The sequence below is a fragment of the Mirounga angustirostris genome, unplaced genomic scaffold (assembly GCF_029215605.1).
Source record: "Mirounga angustirostris isolate CCGP_5_RB_7025 unplaced genomic scaffold, mMirAng1.0.hap1 SCAF_16, whole genome shotgun sequence".
In the NCBI taxonomy this organism is placed as follows: domain Eukaryota; kingdom Metazoa; phylum Chordata; class Mammalia; order Carnivora; family Phocidae; genus Mirounga; species Mirounga angustirostris.
Window position 1 is genome coordinate 52,247,664 of NW_026991724.1, and position 15,133 is coordinate 52,262,796.

The window sequence follows — 15,133 nt, forward strand, 5'->3', positions numbered from 1 at the left end:
CTAATACCTGATGCTGGAGAAAGAAGGCAAGTCCATAAAAGGAACAAGCAGGAAAGCTGAAGAGGCAAAGTCACATCCGTTCATCCTAGTGTTTGCCACCATCCATCCCGAGGCACCCCAGACCATTCCCTGGCTCCCCGAGCGTTTCCATCATCCTGCTGGGAGAGCCTTCCCAGCACCATTTGGAGACCCTCCACGCATGGGCTGCTGGACTCTACCCCCAGCATTCAGGCTCTGGGCAAGGATGATTTGCATAGAACAAATATCTCTTCCTGGACGATCGAAGTCTCTGATACACCGTGCTCTGACAAAATCAGTTTATCAAGATTTATATGTGATGGAATCTCATTTTGCAGAGAGTAGGGATTTACACAGGAAAAATAAAAAGTCTCAAACTGTTACTTAACCTTTCTCAGCTTTTCTTCTCTTACCTCGAGGTGTTCTCAATCTTGCTTCCTGGCTGTGTGGTACCTAGAGAAAATAAAACAGTGTCAGCTATTGATGTGTATACAGATGAGTGGGTAAACACAGGAATTGGGCTGAGCCGTAAGATACAGCCAAACCAGTGCCCTGCTCTCCTTGAATCTCACGTGGCTTTCAAACTACTTCACACCACGTGGGACAGTTTCCAACCATGAGCACTTAGAGGTGGAGCATGTAATGACAGGATGTAGGATAGTCAAGTCAGGTAAATGTTTCCAAGGCAACACAGTGAGTATTGGGCTGGTATACATGCTGAATTTGAAGATGGAGCCTATAAGAAAGTCCTAAAGGTGAAATGAGGTCATAAGAAAGAACTCTTAATCCAACAGGACTGGTATCCTGGTGTCCTTATATGAAGAGGAAGAGAGAACAGATCTTTCTGTCTGTCTGTCTGTCTGTCTGTCTCTCTCTGGATACACAGAGGGAAAGCCATGTGAAGACCCAGGGAGAAGGTGGCCATCTACAAGCCAGGAAGAGAGCCTTCACCAGAGACTAGATCTGCCAGCATCTGATCTGAGACTTCCAGCCTCCAGAACGATGAGAAAATTAGCTTCTATTGTTGAAGTGCCCTAGTCTGGGGTATTTTGTTATGGCAGCCCTAGGAGACTCATAAATAGGAATGTCTCCTAACCCAAAGCAATCAGAGTATAAACGTCACAAAAGATCAAGACCCTTAACCACACATTGCTTATTTTTTTGAAGTCTTCACATGGATTAGATTAAAAGACAACAGGCCCCTTTTAGTTAAACCAAACACAATCCAGGGGCGCCTGGGTGGCTCAGTCGTTAAGCGTCTGCCTTCGGCTCAGGTCATGATCCCAGGGTCCTGGGATCGAGCCCCGCATCGGGCTCTCTGCTCAGCGGGAAGCCTGCTTCTCCCTCTCCCACTCCCCCCGCTTGTGTTCCTGCTCTCGCTGTATCTCTCTCCATCAAATAAATAAATAAAATCTTTAAAAAAAAAAAAAAAAATATATATATATATAAAAAACCAAACACAATCCAGTGCTGCCACACCTCCCCTCCTACCTGGAAGATTTCTCACTTCTGAGTTTGCTTTATTTGTCTTTGAAATAGAGTCTATAGGATCCTCTCATAGAGCTTCCATGGACAATAAAAAGAGAATGTGTTTAATATCCCCAAGAGATGGGGCGCCTGGGTGGCTCAGTTGGTTGAGCGACTGCCTTCGGCTCAGGTCATGATCCTGGAGTCCCGGGATCGAGTCCCGCATCGGGCTCCCTGCTCGGCAGGGAGTCTGCTTCTCCCTCTGACCCTCCCCCCTCTCCTGCTCTCTCTCTCTCTCAAATAAATAAATAAATAAAATCTTTAAAAAAAAAAAAATATCCCCAAGAGAGGGTTTGGAATATGGAATCCATTCCAGGCATTATATCCAAGATTACAAATACTTCATATTTGCATTTTGGTTGTAGGGAGGATGGTGTTAGAGATAAGAAAAATTGCTTTTGATCATCACCACCACAAAGGACTTCAAGACTATCTTCACGTAAAACCACAGGACATTTCCATCAACCCACTGACACACCCCTGGTTTCATCTCTATACCAGCCAATTACCTGATTCTTGTGCCTGCGAATATTCCCGCTCCTTATGTTGACCTTGACTGGAACCCTTGAGTTTCAAAAATAAGGAAAATGTTAGATATCAGTTCACAAGGGGTGCCTTACTGGCTCAGTCAGTGGAGTATGTGGCTCTTGATCTTGGGGTCATGAGTTTGAGCCCCCTGCTGGGTGTGGAGATTACTTAGAAATAAAATCTTAAAAAACAAGAAAGAAATAAGTTCACCCAAAAAAATGAAAGAGATGTGATTACAAGCTAGAGCTATTTGTCCAAACAATGGCCTTAGCCAGAAGGGGCCATTTAAACTTTCAATTTAATTAAATTAAATTAAAATGCAGCTCTTCAGCTGTACTATTCACATTTCAAGTGCTTAATACCTACATGTGGCAAATGGCTACCACATTGGCTAATGCAGAATAGAACATTTCCATCATCACAGAAAGTTCTACTGGATAGTTCCATTAGATTCTCAAAAGAGAGACAACCTGGGGGATGCCCGGCTGGCTCAGTCAGTTAAGCGTCTGCCTTCAGCTCAGGTCATGATCCCAGGGTCCTGGGATCAAGTCCCACATCAGGCGCCTTGCTCAGCAGGGAGCCTGCTTCTCCCTCTGCTTGCTGCTTCCCCTGCTTGTGCTCTCTCTCTCTCTCTCTGACAAATAAATAAATAAATAAATTTTGGGGGGGGGGGGCGCCTGGGTGGCTCAGTTGGTTAAGCGACTGCCTTCGGCTCAGGTCATGATCCTGGAGTCCCGGGATCGAGTCCCGCATCGGGCTCCCTGCTCGGCGGGGAGTCTGCTTCTCCCTCTGACCCTCCTCCCTCTCATGTGCTCTCTCTCTCTCATTCTCTCTGTCTCAAATAAATAAATAAAATCTTTAAAAAAAAAAAATTTTTTTTTTAAGAGATGACTTGGACAGAAAGATTTTTTTTTCAAAGATTTTATTTTATTTATTTGAGACAGAGAGAGAGAGAGCACATGAGAGGGGGGAGGGTCAGAGGGGGAAGCAGACCCCCTGCTGAGCAGGGAGCCCGATGTGGGACTCGATCCCGGGACTCCAGGATCATGACCTGAGCCTAAGGCAGTCGCTCAACCAACTGAGCCACCCAGGCGCCCCGACAGAAAGATTTTTTAACCAGATATATGGAGAGTAGAACTAAGGGGATCTCTCAAACCAAATGTGTCTTGACCATTCTACCTCTTCTCCTATTATTCCAGTGTCCAAAGTGGTCATACCTAACTTCTTTTGTTTAAGTTGCCCTGATTGGGCATGTGTTGCTTCAGCTGGCAGTTTGGGAGATGACTCCTGGTATTTCTGAATCTGGTGGGCAAAGGAGATCTGAGGGGCAATACCTGAGGGCAAGTTAGATGCACACTACCCACTCTAAGTCCTTTACTGTGGAGAATGTTCTAAATGAGTTTGCAAAATTTACTGCAGAAAATTCACAGAAACAAGAAGCTGGACTTAGTGAAGGTCAAGGCAGAGGAGGGGAAGAGGAAGAGAAGAAAAAGCAGAAGAGAGGTGGAAGGGGTCAAATAAAGCAAAAAAGGAAGATGGTATCACAAAAGGTTAGGATTGCCAAAATTCCCAGAGCGGAAAAAGAAATATGTAACAGGAATGTGTGGCCTTTCAACTTTCAAAACTGATCTTAAAGAAGCACAGAGAGGGGCGCCTGGGTGGTTCAGTTGGTTGTGCATCCGACTCTTAATTTTGGTTGACATCATGATCTCAGGTTGTGAGATGGAGCTCCGAGTAAGGCTCCACACCAAGCTTGGAGTCTGCTTGAGATTCTCTGTCTCCCTCTCCATATGTCCCTCCCCAGCTCATGCTCTCCCATTCTCTCTCTTTCTCAAATAAATAAGTAAAATCTTTAAAAAAATTTTTTAAGAAAGAAGCACAGTGTTGGGTGGTTTTTTTGTTTGTTTTGTTTGTTTGTTTGTTTGTTTGTTTTGCTCAAAAATTCTCCTGTCGTGCCTCAGTAAAAGGAGAGGATGAAATCATCATTCAGGGAGACTTTATAGATGACATACTGGAGGTCATTCAGGAAAAATGAACAGAGATGGATGATGACGGCATTGAGGATCTTGGAGAAGCAGTGATTTTTGGAAAATCTGTCTATATTTAATGGTCAAAACTGAGAGTTGATAGGGCCAGAAGGAGGGACCTTTTAAAAAAAATATGTATTTATCCTACAGTAAAACTGTAGACTAATCTTACCCTTAGCTTTTGCACTGTTCTGGATGAGGCTGCCTGGTTTTTTGGGTTTTGTTTTTTTTTAACTGCCAAAGTCTACTAAACAGGGGAGGCCATCACGCTTATGCATGAAATAGAATTTAGTCAAATAAGTATTTGGGGTCATTTGGTAAAAATAAATTTTTAAATAAATAGATAAATAGATAGCTCTAATTGGTATCCTATGACTGTTGGAATAAAAACACTGAATTACCAATTGACTCGTGGGTGGAATACATGCTCCCATAGCAGTTCCCCAAACTTGACTGCGCCTGGGAAGCTTTAAAAATTCCCCCCCCCCCCAAAAAAAAGAAAAGAAAAGAAAAAGGGCGCCTGGGTGGCTCAGTTGGTTAAGCAACTGCCTTCGGCTCAGGTCATGATCCTGGAGTCCCGGGATTGAGTCCCGCATCAGGCTCCCTGCTCAGCGAGGAGCCTGCTTCTCACTCTGACCCTCCCCCCTCTCATGTACTCTCTCTCATTCTCGCTCTCTCAAATAAATAAATAAATCTTAAAAAAAAAAAATTCCCCAAAACATGGATCACAGCCCAGACCAATTAAATCAGGGGGCTAGAGGTGGGACCTCAGCATCATTACTTTTAAAGCTTCCCAAATGATTCCAATATTTAGCCAAAGTTGATAATCATGATCTATAGGGTGAGCTAGTGGTTCATGAAGTAAGTGCCTGGTTGTGAGAAATCTGCCCTAACACAGGTGATATTTTCTGGATGAGGACAACCAACTCAATCCAATCTCTGTCTTGGGGAGCTGGAAATGTGGAACGAATCAAGACCAGGGGAATCATACGGCAAGAGTCCTAGCTCCTAAGAAGGGCTGTGATGAAAGAGGACCAAAGCACTGATTTCCGTGGGTACAGTAGTTATTGCATGATTGATGCTGTGGGATCATGAAATGTCATCTAATTTCACTGACATTTTCTTAGATTCTCTTGATTTCTTGCTCTATACATGTAATCCTTGATCCCCAGACTCCTTATATATTCCTTAATATCTCTATTCACTTCAACATGAAAGGGATTCACAGAGAAACTGACAGATAGACTAAGGCTAAAAAGAACAAGTATTTGGAGAAATGGAGTTAAAAAGAATCTGTAGCTCTTTTCTCAAAAGGGTTTTGGGCAAGTCATGTGAGAGAACCTTGACCTGCCCTCCTAAGTCTTGGTGCTATGTCTGGGGCCACAAAATCAGCCATGGATTATGTCAGCCCCATGCAAAGCACTGAGGGTAAATACACCACCTTCTGTTCTCTTATGGTGCTTGTGCGCGCTGGGTTCCAGTGGGTGGCTGTGGTGGGGATTTAGGAGGTGGAAGGAAGCCACTGGTAGGCGGGAGCCGGCTCACCCCAGATCATGGGATTCGACTGTTACATTTTCCGGGAATTTAGTGCGTAGATTGTTAAACATGTTAACGTTTTTTTAAAAGATTTTATTTATTTATTTATTTGACAGAGAGAGACACAGCAAGAGAGGGAACACAGCAGGGGGAGTGGGAGAGGGAGGAGCAGGCTTCCCGCTGAGCAGGGAGCCCGATGTGGGACTTGATCCCAGGACCCTGAGATCCAGACCTGAGCCGATGGCAGACGCTTAACGACTGACCCACCCAGGCACCCCAACATGTTAACATTGCTAACAGAAAATTAAATTCTATAAAATTTTCATTTAAATAGACCTATTTTACAAACAAAAGTAATAAATGTTGAAAGCTTATTACTTTCTAATTATTTTACTACATCTTACTATACTCTGCGCTCTTTTGTTTTTAAGTTTAGTTATATTTATTTTTTTGTAACCTCTACACCCAAGTCGGGCTTGAACTCAGGGTCCCAAGATCACGAGTCGTATGCTCCACTGACTCAGCCAGCCAGGCACCTCTACACCCTCCCCTCTTGAAGTTATTTACATCTAAGGTATCTGTGTGGTGAAAATACTCTTGTAGTGGTGGGGTACTGCACACCTATTTCCAAAGCCATGCTCAGGGTCATCACGTTGGTAGTCTGCAATCCACCATGATGGAAGTAGTCACCCCACAGAAATCGGCCAACACTACACATCAAGGCTTTCCCCCACCTTCCTCTGGGGAACTGGTGCTGAACAATTTCTAGCACACCACTTCAGGGACCCCACTCCATCCTTCAGCCTCAAGAGCAGGCTGTTTCCCAGAGCACTGAGTTAGTTACTCGCATTGACTCCCAGCTCAATCAATGGTCTTTGCATCCGTTACTGCCTTTTTGTGTATAGCTCTCAAGACTTCTGAAGGAAGAGGTGATTGGCCTCATTCAGAAATTTCTGGTTTGTTGGTAAGACTGGATAAATAAGCTCATTCATTCTCCCCGGTTCCTGTGTAAGTGACCCGAATCCCCTGATTCTCATGCGCCCCTGTGATATCGAGGAACGGAATCCAATACTACCATCAACATCCCCGGGTAATCATTCCCCTTACTTGGAAACCGCTTCCTCACAGGACTGAGGTCCAGCAGCAAGTGTTGGCTCTACTGTTATCTCTTCTTCACATTCTGAGGAAGGACAAACCTGGAAGCCCTCGTCCGATGTCTTAAAACTACCGTATACAGATTCGTCACCATATTCACAGGAAGACAGAACTCAAGTTGTGTTACGAATACAGCATGGAGGCCTGGTGGCAGGACAATCTCTGCAGCATGACTTTATGTTAATTAAAAGCCCTAGACCCCATGCTTTGTCTTTAGGGAAATCTTCTCTCAAGCCCCCATAACTCCATCTCATTCCTCATTATAATGGATTTAACTGTGTCTCTACATCCTGCTCAACATTAATCTTTCCATCCTGGGGAAGCAGAACTGAGTGGATTCTCAACACCTGGTACTTTCTGTAAGGTTTTATTTCATAATGGGCTGTTGACCTAAGTGACCTTGGCGAGAATTTTTGAGAGAAGAGAAGATTCCTAGCTTATATTCTCCCTTATCCATCATTGGTGCCCAAGAGAATGGGATCCTACTGTGATTGAAATTCTAGGACATCAGTGAGAATATGCATGTGCTGTAAGAACCCACGTAGTACTATCATTCCTCTTCTGCCTCCTGCTTCTACATGGTGAGGGACTCATGAGGATGCTAAGAGGGAAGGAAACAACGGATATCGGGCTTATTTTCTTCTTCTACTGGGGATCCTCATCCAGATATGGAATAGAAAGCCCTATGCTAGGTGCTTTCTTCTTCACACTTGAGAGCTGGTCTCTGGTCTCCCTTGGCTGGCTGCGATGAAGATTGGGGTTAGGAGTGTCCTTTGGGGGGCGCCTGGGTGGCTCAGTCGTTAAGCGTCTGCCTTTGGCTCAGGTCGTGATCCCAGGGTCCTGGGATCGAGCCCCGCATCGGGCTCCCTGCTCAGTGGGAAGCCTGCTTCTCCCTCTCCCACTCCCCCCGCTTGTGCTCCCTCTCTTGCTGTGTCTCTCTCTGTCAAATAAATAAATAAAATCTTTAAAAAAAAAAATACTACTGGATCATTGTCAATTTCCTGGTTTTGACAATGACTACTGTTATAAAAGATATCATCATTAGGGGAAGCTGGGTTGAATGTAGTTTTGCTTCTTCTGTACCGTTTTTGCTACTTCTCATGAGTCTTAAACTATCTCAAAATACAAAGTTATAATGATGAAAAAGAAAGAAGAAATATGCTGATTTTTACACAAAATAATCTAAATGTCTTTGATTTTCATGAATCTCTATGAGACAGAGGGACAAAATCCAAAATTGTCCACTTTTCCCCACGGAATATAGTGTCCCTTACCTAGAAGCCACTCGACGAAGTCGGGCCTCCGGAGAGTGGGTGACCTTCCGCCTTCTTCTTGACATGTAATTGCGCTCTGGGGACCGTTCCTCTGGGCTTGCAATGCAGCAGGACCCACACAGCCTGGGAAAACGCAAGGGAGTTGTAATTTGATTATGTGTGAGGAACTTGATGGTGGGATGGTCTCTTCACTGTGAGGTAGGGGAAGTAACACAAATTGGATGTTCCATCTTTAGAGAGGCATTCTCTGGTGTCCGCCTGGGATCCACTTATTTCAGTGTTAACTGTTTCTCTGTCTCCACTCAGCAAACAGTGAGCTCATCTCGGGAGGCATGCCTCATTTGATTCTCAACCCCTCATGTTCATCACGTATATACGTGTAATACCTGCTAAGACTCACGACAGACTCAGATATAACTTGTATAACAATATTGCGTACTAGTAACGTAGGGGGGGTAAGAAGTTCCTTATTCTGGGTGCCTGGGTGGCTCAGTTGGTTAAGCGTCTGTCTTCGGCTCAGGTCATGATCCCAGGGTCCTGGGATCGAGCCCCGCATCAGGCTCCCTGCTTGGCAGAGAGCCTGCTTCTCCCTCTCCCACTCCCCCTGCTTGTGTTCCTGCTCTCGCCGTCTATCAAATAAGTAAATAAAATCTTTAAAAAATATATATTACCCCATGATGGAGAGAAAAAGTCTACATAATACGTCTGGATTTTCCCCTTCTGGTATGATGAGATGCATGAATAAGTAAAAATGTAAGCGGATGGGTGCCTGGGTGGCTCAGTCGGTTAAGCATCTGCCTTCCGCTCAGGTCATGATCTCAGGGTCCTGGGATTAAGCCCCGCATCAGGCTCCCTGCTCAATGGGGAGTCTGCTTATCTTTCTCCCATCCACCCAGCTTGTATTCTCTCTTTCCCTCTCTCTCTGTCATAAATAAAATCTTTTAAAGAAACGTAAGCAGAGCCTTTTCTTAAAAAAAATAAATAAATAAATAACAAAGGCCATAGTACTCTGTATTTCGTGGAAAAATAATGAGATACAGAGGAATCAAAGGCATCAAGAGCCCTTAAAGGGTAGTATACCTACTCTCTCCATGTCAGAGAGCATCTCCTGGATCTGTCAGAGGCCATCTCCTGGATCTTTTTCTTAAATGTATCTTTTTCCGTTGATCAGCTGGTGTGTTTATCTCTCTGCTATGTCTCTATTAACCCTGAGAAAAGAAAAGAATATTGTATTCAACTAAGTTGGAAGAACTTGCAGATAAATGTTAGCTGTTGTAACGTTGTATCTCCACACCATAGCCAAAATTGCTTATCGTCCATTCAAAAAAAATACATCAGTTGATTTGTTTCCAGAATGCTAGACACTTGGGAGAGAGACCGAGAAAAGATTATGACTGGGCACCTGGGTGGCTCAGTTGGTTAAGCGACTGCCTTCGGCTCAGGTCATGATCCCGGAGTCCTGGAATCGAGTCCCACATCAGGCTCCTTGCTCGGCAGGGGGTCTGCTTCTCCCTCTGACCCTACCCCCTCTTGGGCTCTCTCTCTCACTCTCTCTCTCTCTCAAATAAATAGATAAAATAAAATAAATCTTTTTTTTTAAAGATTTTATTTATTTATTGATGCTTCTCAATGGGGAGTCTGCTTATCTTTCTCCCATCCGCCCAGCTTGTATTCTCTCTTTCCCTCTCTCTCTGTCATAAATAAAATCTTTTAAAGAAACGTAAGCAGAGGGAGTGGGAGAGGAAGGTCACAGAAAATGACCTAAAAAAAAAAAGAATAGCACTTGGCCATAAAGATCTTTTTTTTTTTTAATGTTCAGCTAGTCACCATACAGTACATCATTAGTTTTTTTTTTTTTTTAAGATTTTATTTATTTATTTGCAAGAGAGAGAATGAGAGACAGAGAGCATGAGAGGGAGGAGGGTCAGAGGGAGAAGCAGACTCCCTGCCGAGCAGGGAGCCCAATGCGGGACTCGATCCTGGGACTCCAGGATCATGACCTGAGCCGAAGGCAGTCGCTTAACCAACTGAGCCACCCAGGTGCCCACATCATTAGTTTTTGATGTAGTGTTCAATGATTCATTAGTTGCGTATAACACCCAGTGCTCATCACATGTGCCCTCCTTAATACCCATCACCCGGCCATATAGACCTTCTAAAATTTGCTTTGCTGGAAGTTTTTACAAGGAGTCTCTAGGTTGAACTCTTAGTAGCCTCTCCAGGCCAGAAGCCAAGCCAAGCACTTGCCATCAGACATGACCGCAATACCTGTAGATTTGGGTGAATTCCTCTTCACGAGGTCTCCAAAGTATCCTGAGTTTCCTGCACCTGCCAGGAAGCGACATTCTTTACTCACCCCGGGGAGGCTGCTGGGAACTTTAGAAGCAAGGTATCGGGCCAACACTTCCAAGGGGCTTTATGGCTCCACGTTTCATAAAGTCAACTTCAGTTCCTTAAAGCTATCTGGTCATATCTGAAATTATACATGTCTTTCTCAAATATGACATTCCAGTCAAAGCCTTGGCAAAATAACCAATGTTTCTAATGGTGTTCTGTTACAGGGAGAACAGATTCTTATTGAACTTACGCAAATGACTATAATTGCCATGGAAGAAAGAATATTCAGAGAGACCTTTTGAATTTCAGAGGGTGTAGAGAGAAAAGTTAACTGCTTCAGTTTGTTTACAAATGCGTACTTGATTCCATTTCTGGAGTCATAGTTTTCTTAAGAGAAAGGTTTTTTAAGGTTTTTTTGTTGTTGTTTTTTAAAGATTTTATTTATTTATTTGACAGAGACACAGCGAGAGAGGGAACACAAGCAGGGGGAGTGGGAGAGGGAGAAGCAGGCTTCCTGCTGAGCAGGGGGCCCGATGCAGGGCTCCATCCCAGGATCCTGGGATCATGACCTGAGCCGAAGGCAGACGCTTAATGACTGAGCCACCCAGGCGCCCTAGACATATAACATTTTAATAATTACAGTGTTAAGTGATGACCTTATTACCAGAACATAGTAAAACCTTAGGAATTGTATATCATCCCTAGAATAGTTAGAGCGTTTACCCAGACAACATAACCTAAGGCTTATCATGATTTGTTTGATGGTGCTTTCCAGGTAACTTAAGGTTCCAAATAAACAAGCCTAATTGGTCCAAGAGACTTCATTTATAATTTAAATCTTAGGGAAGTTTGTTAAAAACCTCAGAAAGTTATAAAGCACATGCCTACGTAGGATTACAGATCATTATAAAACCCAAAACTTGGGTGCCTGGGTGGCTCAGTTGGTTAAGCGACTGCCTTCGGCTCAGGTCATGATCCTGGAGTCCTGGAATCGAGTCCCGGGTCGGGATCCCTGCTCAGTGGGGAGCCTGCTTCTCCCTCTGACCCTCTCCCCTCTCATGCTGTTTCTCTCTCTCTCAAATAAATAAATAAATAAAATCTTTAAAAAAGTTAAAAAATAAAAAAATAAAATAAAACCCAAAACTTAATTTTATTTATTTGATCAAAATGACAATAAGGGGACGCCTGGGTGGCTCAGTTGGTTAAGCAGCTGCCTTCGGCCCAGGTCATGATCCCAGGGTCCTGGGATCAAGTCCCGCATCGGGCTCCTTGCTCAGCGGGGAGCCTGCTTCTCCCTCTCTCTCCCTCTGCTTGTGCTCTCTCTGTCAAATAAATAAAATCTAAAAAAAAAAAAAGACAATAAGATTCCAAAGGCAAATATGTAGGGTCATATAGTTGTTAGCAAAATTTAGCTCCTTTGGGCGCCTGGGTGGCTCAGTTGGTTGAGCGACTGCCTTCGGCTCGGGTCATGATCCTGGAGTCCCGGAATCGAGTCCCACATCGGGCTCCCTGCTCGGCAGGGAGTCTGCTTCTCCCTCTGACCCTCCCCCCTCTCATGCTCTCTCTATCTCGTTCTCTCTCTCAAATAAATAAATAAAATCTTTAAAAAAAAAAAGAGTAGACCAACAATTTAGCAAAACTTTGTCTTTTGAACAGAGAGAAAGCAGAATTTCAATATTCTCCCAGTGTACCTTTAAAATCCATTCATTTCAGGACACCTGGGTGGCTCAGTCGGTTAAGCATCTGCCTTCGGCTCAGGTCATGATCCTGGAGTCCTGGGATCAAGTCCCACAGCGGTCTCCTTGCTCAGCAGGGAGCCTGCTTCTCCCTCTGCCTGCCACTCCCCCTGTTCATGCCCTCTCTTTCTGACAAATAAATAAAATCTAAAATAAAATAAAATAAAATAAAATAAAATCCATTCATTTCAATCTTAGTCCATCCTGACCACATATGAAATCTTTCCCCAAAGATTTCCCTTCATAAGCCTTCTACAAATTTCCTTTGCATTCAGATTTCATCCCAAGCCATTTCTTCTCAAACAACCAGTCTTATTTAGGACAAAATTACCTTCTTTTACCTTTAACAAAAATGTATTCCCATTCCTTACATCTTGCTTATGTATCTCCTACTTTTCTACATACAGAGTTACTTTCCTTATTTCCATCAGTCTCAATTACACTTAGCAGAATTTTAACTCTTAGCAACCTTAATCTCCAGTGAAAATTAAGTAGTAATCAATGGTGAACTGTTATACCAGAACTCTTTAGATGGCAAATTTATGAATCAGTTAAGCACAAAGCATGTTTACCAACAGATTCAAATATTTTATCTTATTTTTTTGCAATAAGAAGTCAAAAGCATAAGCCTATGTCCAGTAATCCATGCTTTAGTACCTTATCCTGTTTGGAGAAGACCTGGATGTCCAACGAATTCAATCCCAATTTATCATCCAAGCAAAACTTTAAAGTTTCAGGTTACCAACAACTTTTATTTTATTTTATTTTTTAAGATTTTATTTATTTATTTGAGAGAGAGAGAATGAGACACAGCAAGTACACAAGTGGGGTGAGGACCAGAGGGAGAAGCAGACTCCCCACTGAGCAGGGAGCCCGACTTGGGACTCAATCCCGGGACTCCAGAATCATGACCTGAGCCAAAGGCAGTCGCTTAACCAACTGAGCCACCCAGGCACCCCTACCAATGACTTTTAAAGCTCTCTTAACAATTCCCCATGAAACCTCTGAGACAGAAAATCAACCATCATTTTAAATTATCTTTTTGCTCACAAACTGCAACAAAGGGGCACCTGGGTGGCTCAGTGGGTTAAGCGGCTGCCTTCAGCTCAGGTCATGATCCTAGGGTCCTGGGATCCAGTCCCGCATTGGGATCCTTGTTCAGCGGGGAGCCTGATTCTCCCTCTCCCTTTGCTGCTCCCCCTGCTTGTGTTCTCTCTGTCAAATAAATAAATTTTTTTTAAATTTATTTGACAGAGGGAGAGACAGCGAGAGCAGGAACACAAGCAGGGGGAGTGGGAGAGGGAGAAGCAGGCGGAGCAGGGAGCCCGATGCGGGGCTCCATCCCAGGACCCTGGGATCATGATCTGAGTCGAAGGCAGATGCTTAACGACTGAGCCACCCAGGCACCCCTCAAATAAATAAAATCTTAAAAAAAAAAAAAAAAAAAAAAACCTGCAACAAAGATCATGAGCTTATTTGACCTCCAGTAAATTTTGGTAGAATAAAAGTTTCAGATTTAATGTTGATAACTTTCAAGACATGTTTTATTTTAATTAAACCAACGAACTTAAATAGTTTAAATACCAAATTATATTCCTCCTGGGTTCTCTTTCAGAAGCCAATCAGTTTGTTTCCCATTGTCAGTTTTTACCTGAGGCACTGGCGGGGAAATCTGAAGTGAATGGTGTCCAAAGGCCGACGTACCCAAGATGGTGCAGAAACAGGAAGAGGAGAGAGAAGGGGAGGAGACAGAAGAGGCAGAGTGCTGCCCAAAGGCGGAAAAAGGAGGTTCCCGGTCCTAAAACCTGTCAGCCCAGACAGATGAGCAGACAGAGATTTTTGTTCATTTGTTTTTCCCCCTGTGAAATTAGGCTGCCCATGTCAGGCCAGAGAAGGCAGGGAATGTGCCTGATACAAAGGGAGTTTCGGCAGCTGTTTGGGAATATTCTGGAAAGTTCCCATCCTGGGGTAGACTTAACTAGAAACAGTTGGTTCCAATTATAGCCGTTAACCCAGAAATGAGGGAGAAGCTCCCACATCTGTTAGGAGGAGCAGTGAGAAGAGTGAGAGTCAGCATCCCCTTTGCCAAGGCGGGCCTGTATTTCCTCCAGCAACCTGGGTTTATTCTGGGGAGGTCTACTTAGATAATTACCATCCAATATGTCAGGAGGGAGTTTATTAGTCGGACCCGTTCGGGCAAACACGTTCTGCAAGAGGCCCTTAGGTCGGGGTCCCGGTGTAGAGCAATGAAGATCCCCTAGGTCCATTTGCCTGTGTCTTGCAGAGGAGATCTTAACGGATAGATCCCACTGAGGCCATGTGGTGTTACAGGAACTCAGTCCTTTCTTAAATTTCGCAATCCGAATTGTTTCCGGTGGCACCCCGAGAGAGAAGAGAGAAGGTCCGTTATCCAAAAAAAAAAAAAAAAAAAAAAACCCAGTGACTCCTGGGTGGCATCCCACACAGGGTATGTCAGAAGTTCCTGGTGTCAAAGTGACCCAAGGCGTCCCCTGAACCCAATCACTGGGATCACCGCCCGTTAAAGGCCCCATAGGAGGGATGCTAGTGTCCTCCCCCATGACCCCAGGCTTCCCCCATCACCTCCTAAGCTATACGTAGGTGCTTGACATATGGACCGAAATACCCTGCCTTGGAGGTTGGGCTGCAAAGGTCACTCGTTATTTTACCTTGCTGAAGAACCCATAGCTTTTAACCCATGCAAAACACTAGAAAAGTTTTACGAGGGGAAGTTACCCAATTTTGCAGTACTCGGTCCAGAAGAGTCCCCTCGAGGATGGCCTGTTTCCCATCTCAGGAATCCAGTTCGTTCCCGTCCGTGTCATAGAGACATGCCTATGAGGGCGTCCCCACATACCAGCTCTCCGTTCCCTAACCAAGGCATCCCTTGGCGACCCGTCCTAGAGTGAGAGAGTGGCCTAACACCCTGGGACACCACAAAGTCAGGCCGGCAGGAATAACCACTCTGCCCTGCAGC

General features: G+C 44.3%; 1 protein-coding gene across 6 annotated transcripts in view; it reads right to left on the reverse strand.

The window, feature by feature from the left end:
• The window catches only part of CARD8 (caspase recruitment domain family member 8), a 37,846-nt gene extending 23,832 nt beyond the window's left edge, over window positions 1–14,014 (reverse strand). For 2 of the 6 annotated variants that reach the window (XR_010408202.1, XM_064581216.1), the window contains exons 1-6: window positions 13,790–14,014; window positions 10,422–10,538; window positions 9,150–9,273; window positions 8,066–8,188; window positions 2,055–2,109; window positions 432–471 (exon numbers count right to left, since the gene is read on the reverse strand). Coding sequence is in view for 5 of the 6 variants with exons in the window: in XM_064581216.1 (XP_064437286.1) it covers window positions 432–471; window positions 2,055–2,109; window positions 8,066–8,188; window positions 9,150–9,193 (262 nt within the window). In the remaining variant the exon portion in view is untranslated. Of the gene's footprint in view, window positions 1–431; window positions 472–2,054; window positions 2,110–8,065; window positions 8,189–9,145; window positions 9,274–10,333; window positions 10,539–13,789 lie in introns of all 6 variants that reach the window. The other 4 variants (XM_064581215.1, XM_064581212.1, XM_064581214.1 and 1 more) reach the window with 4 other exon arrangements.
• Between the last annotated feature and the right edge of the window lie 1,119 nt (window positions 14,015–15,133).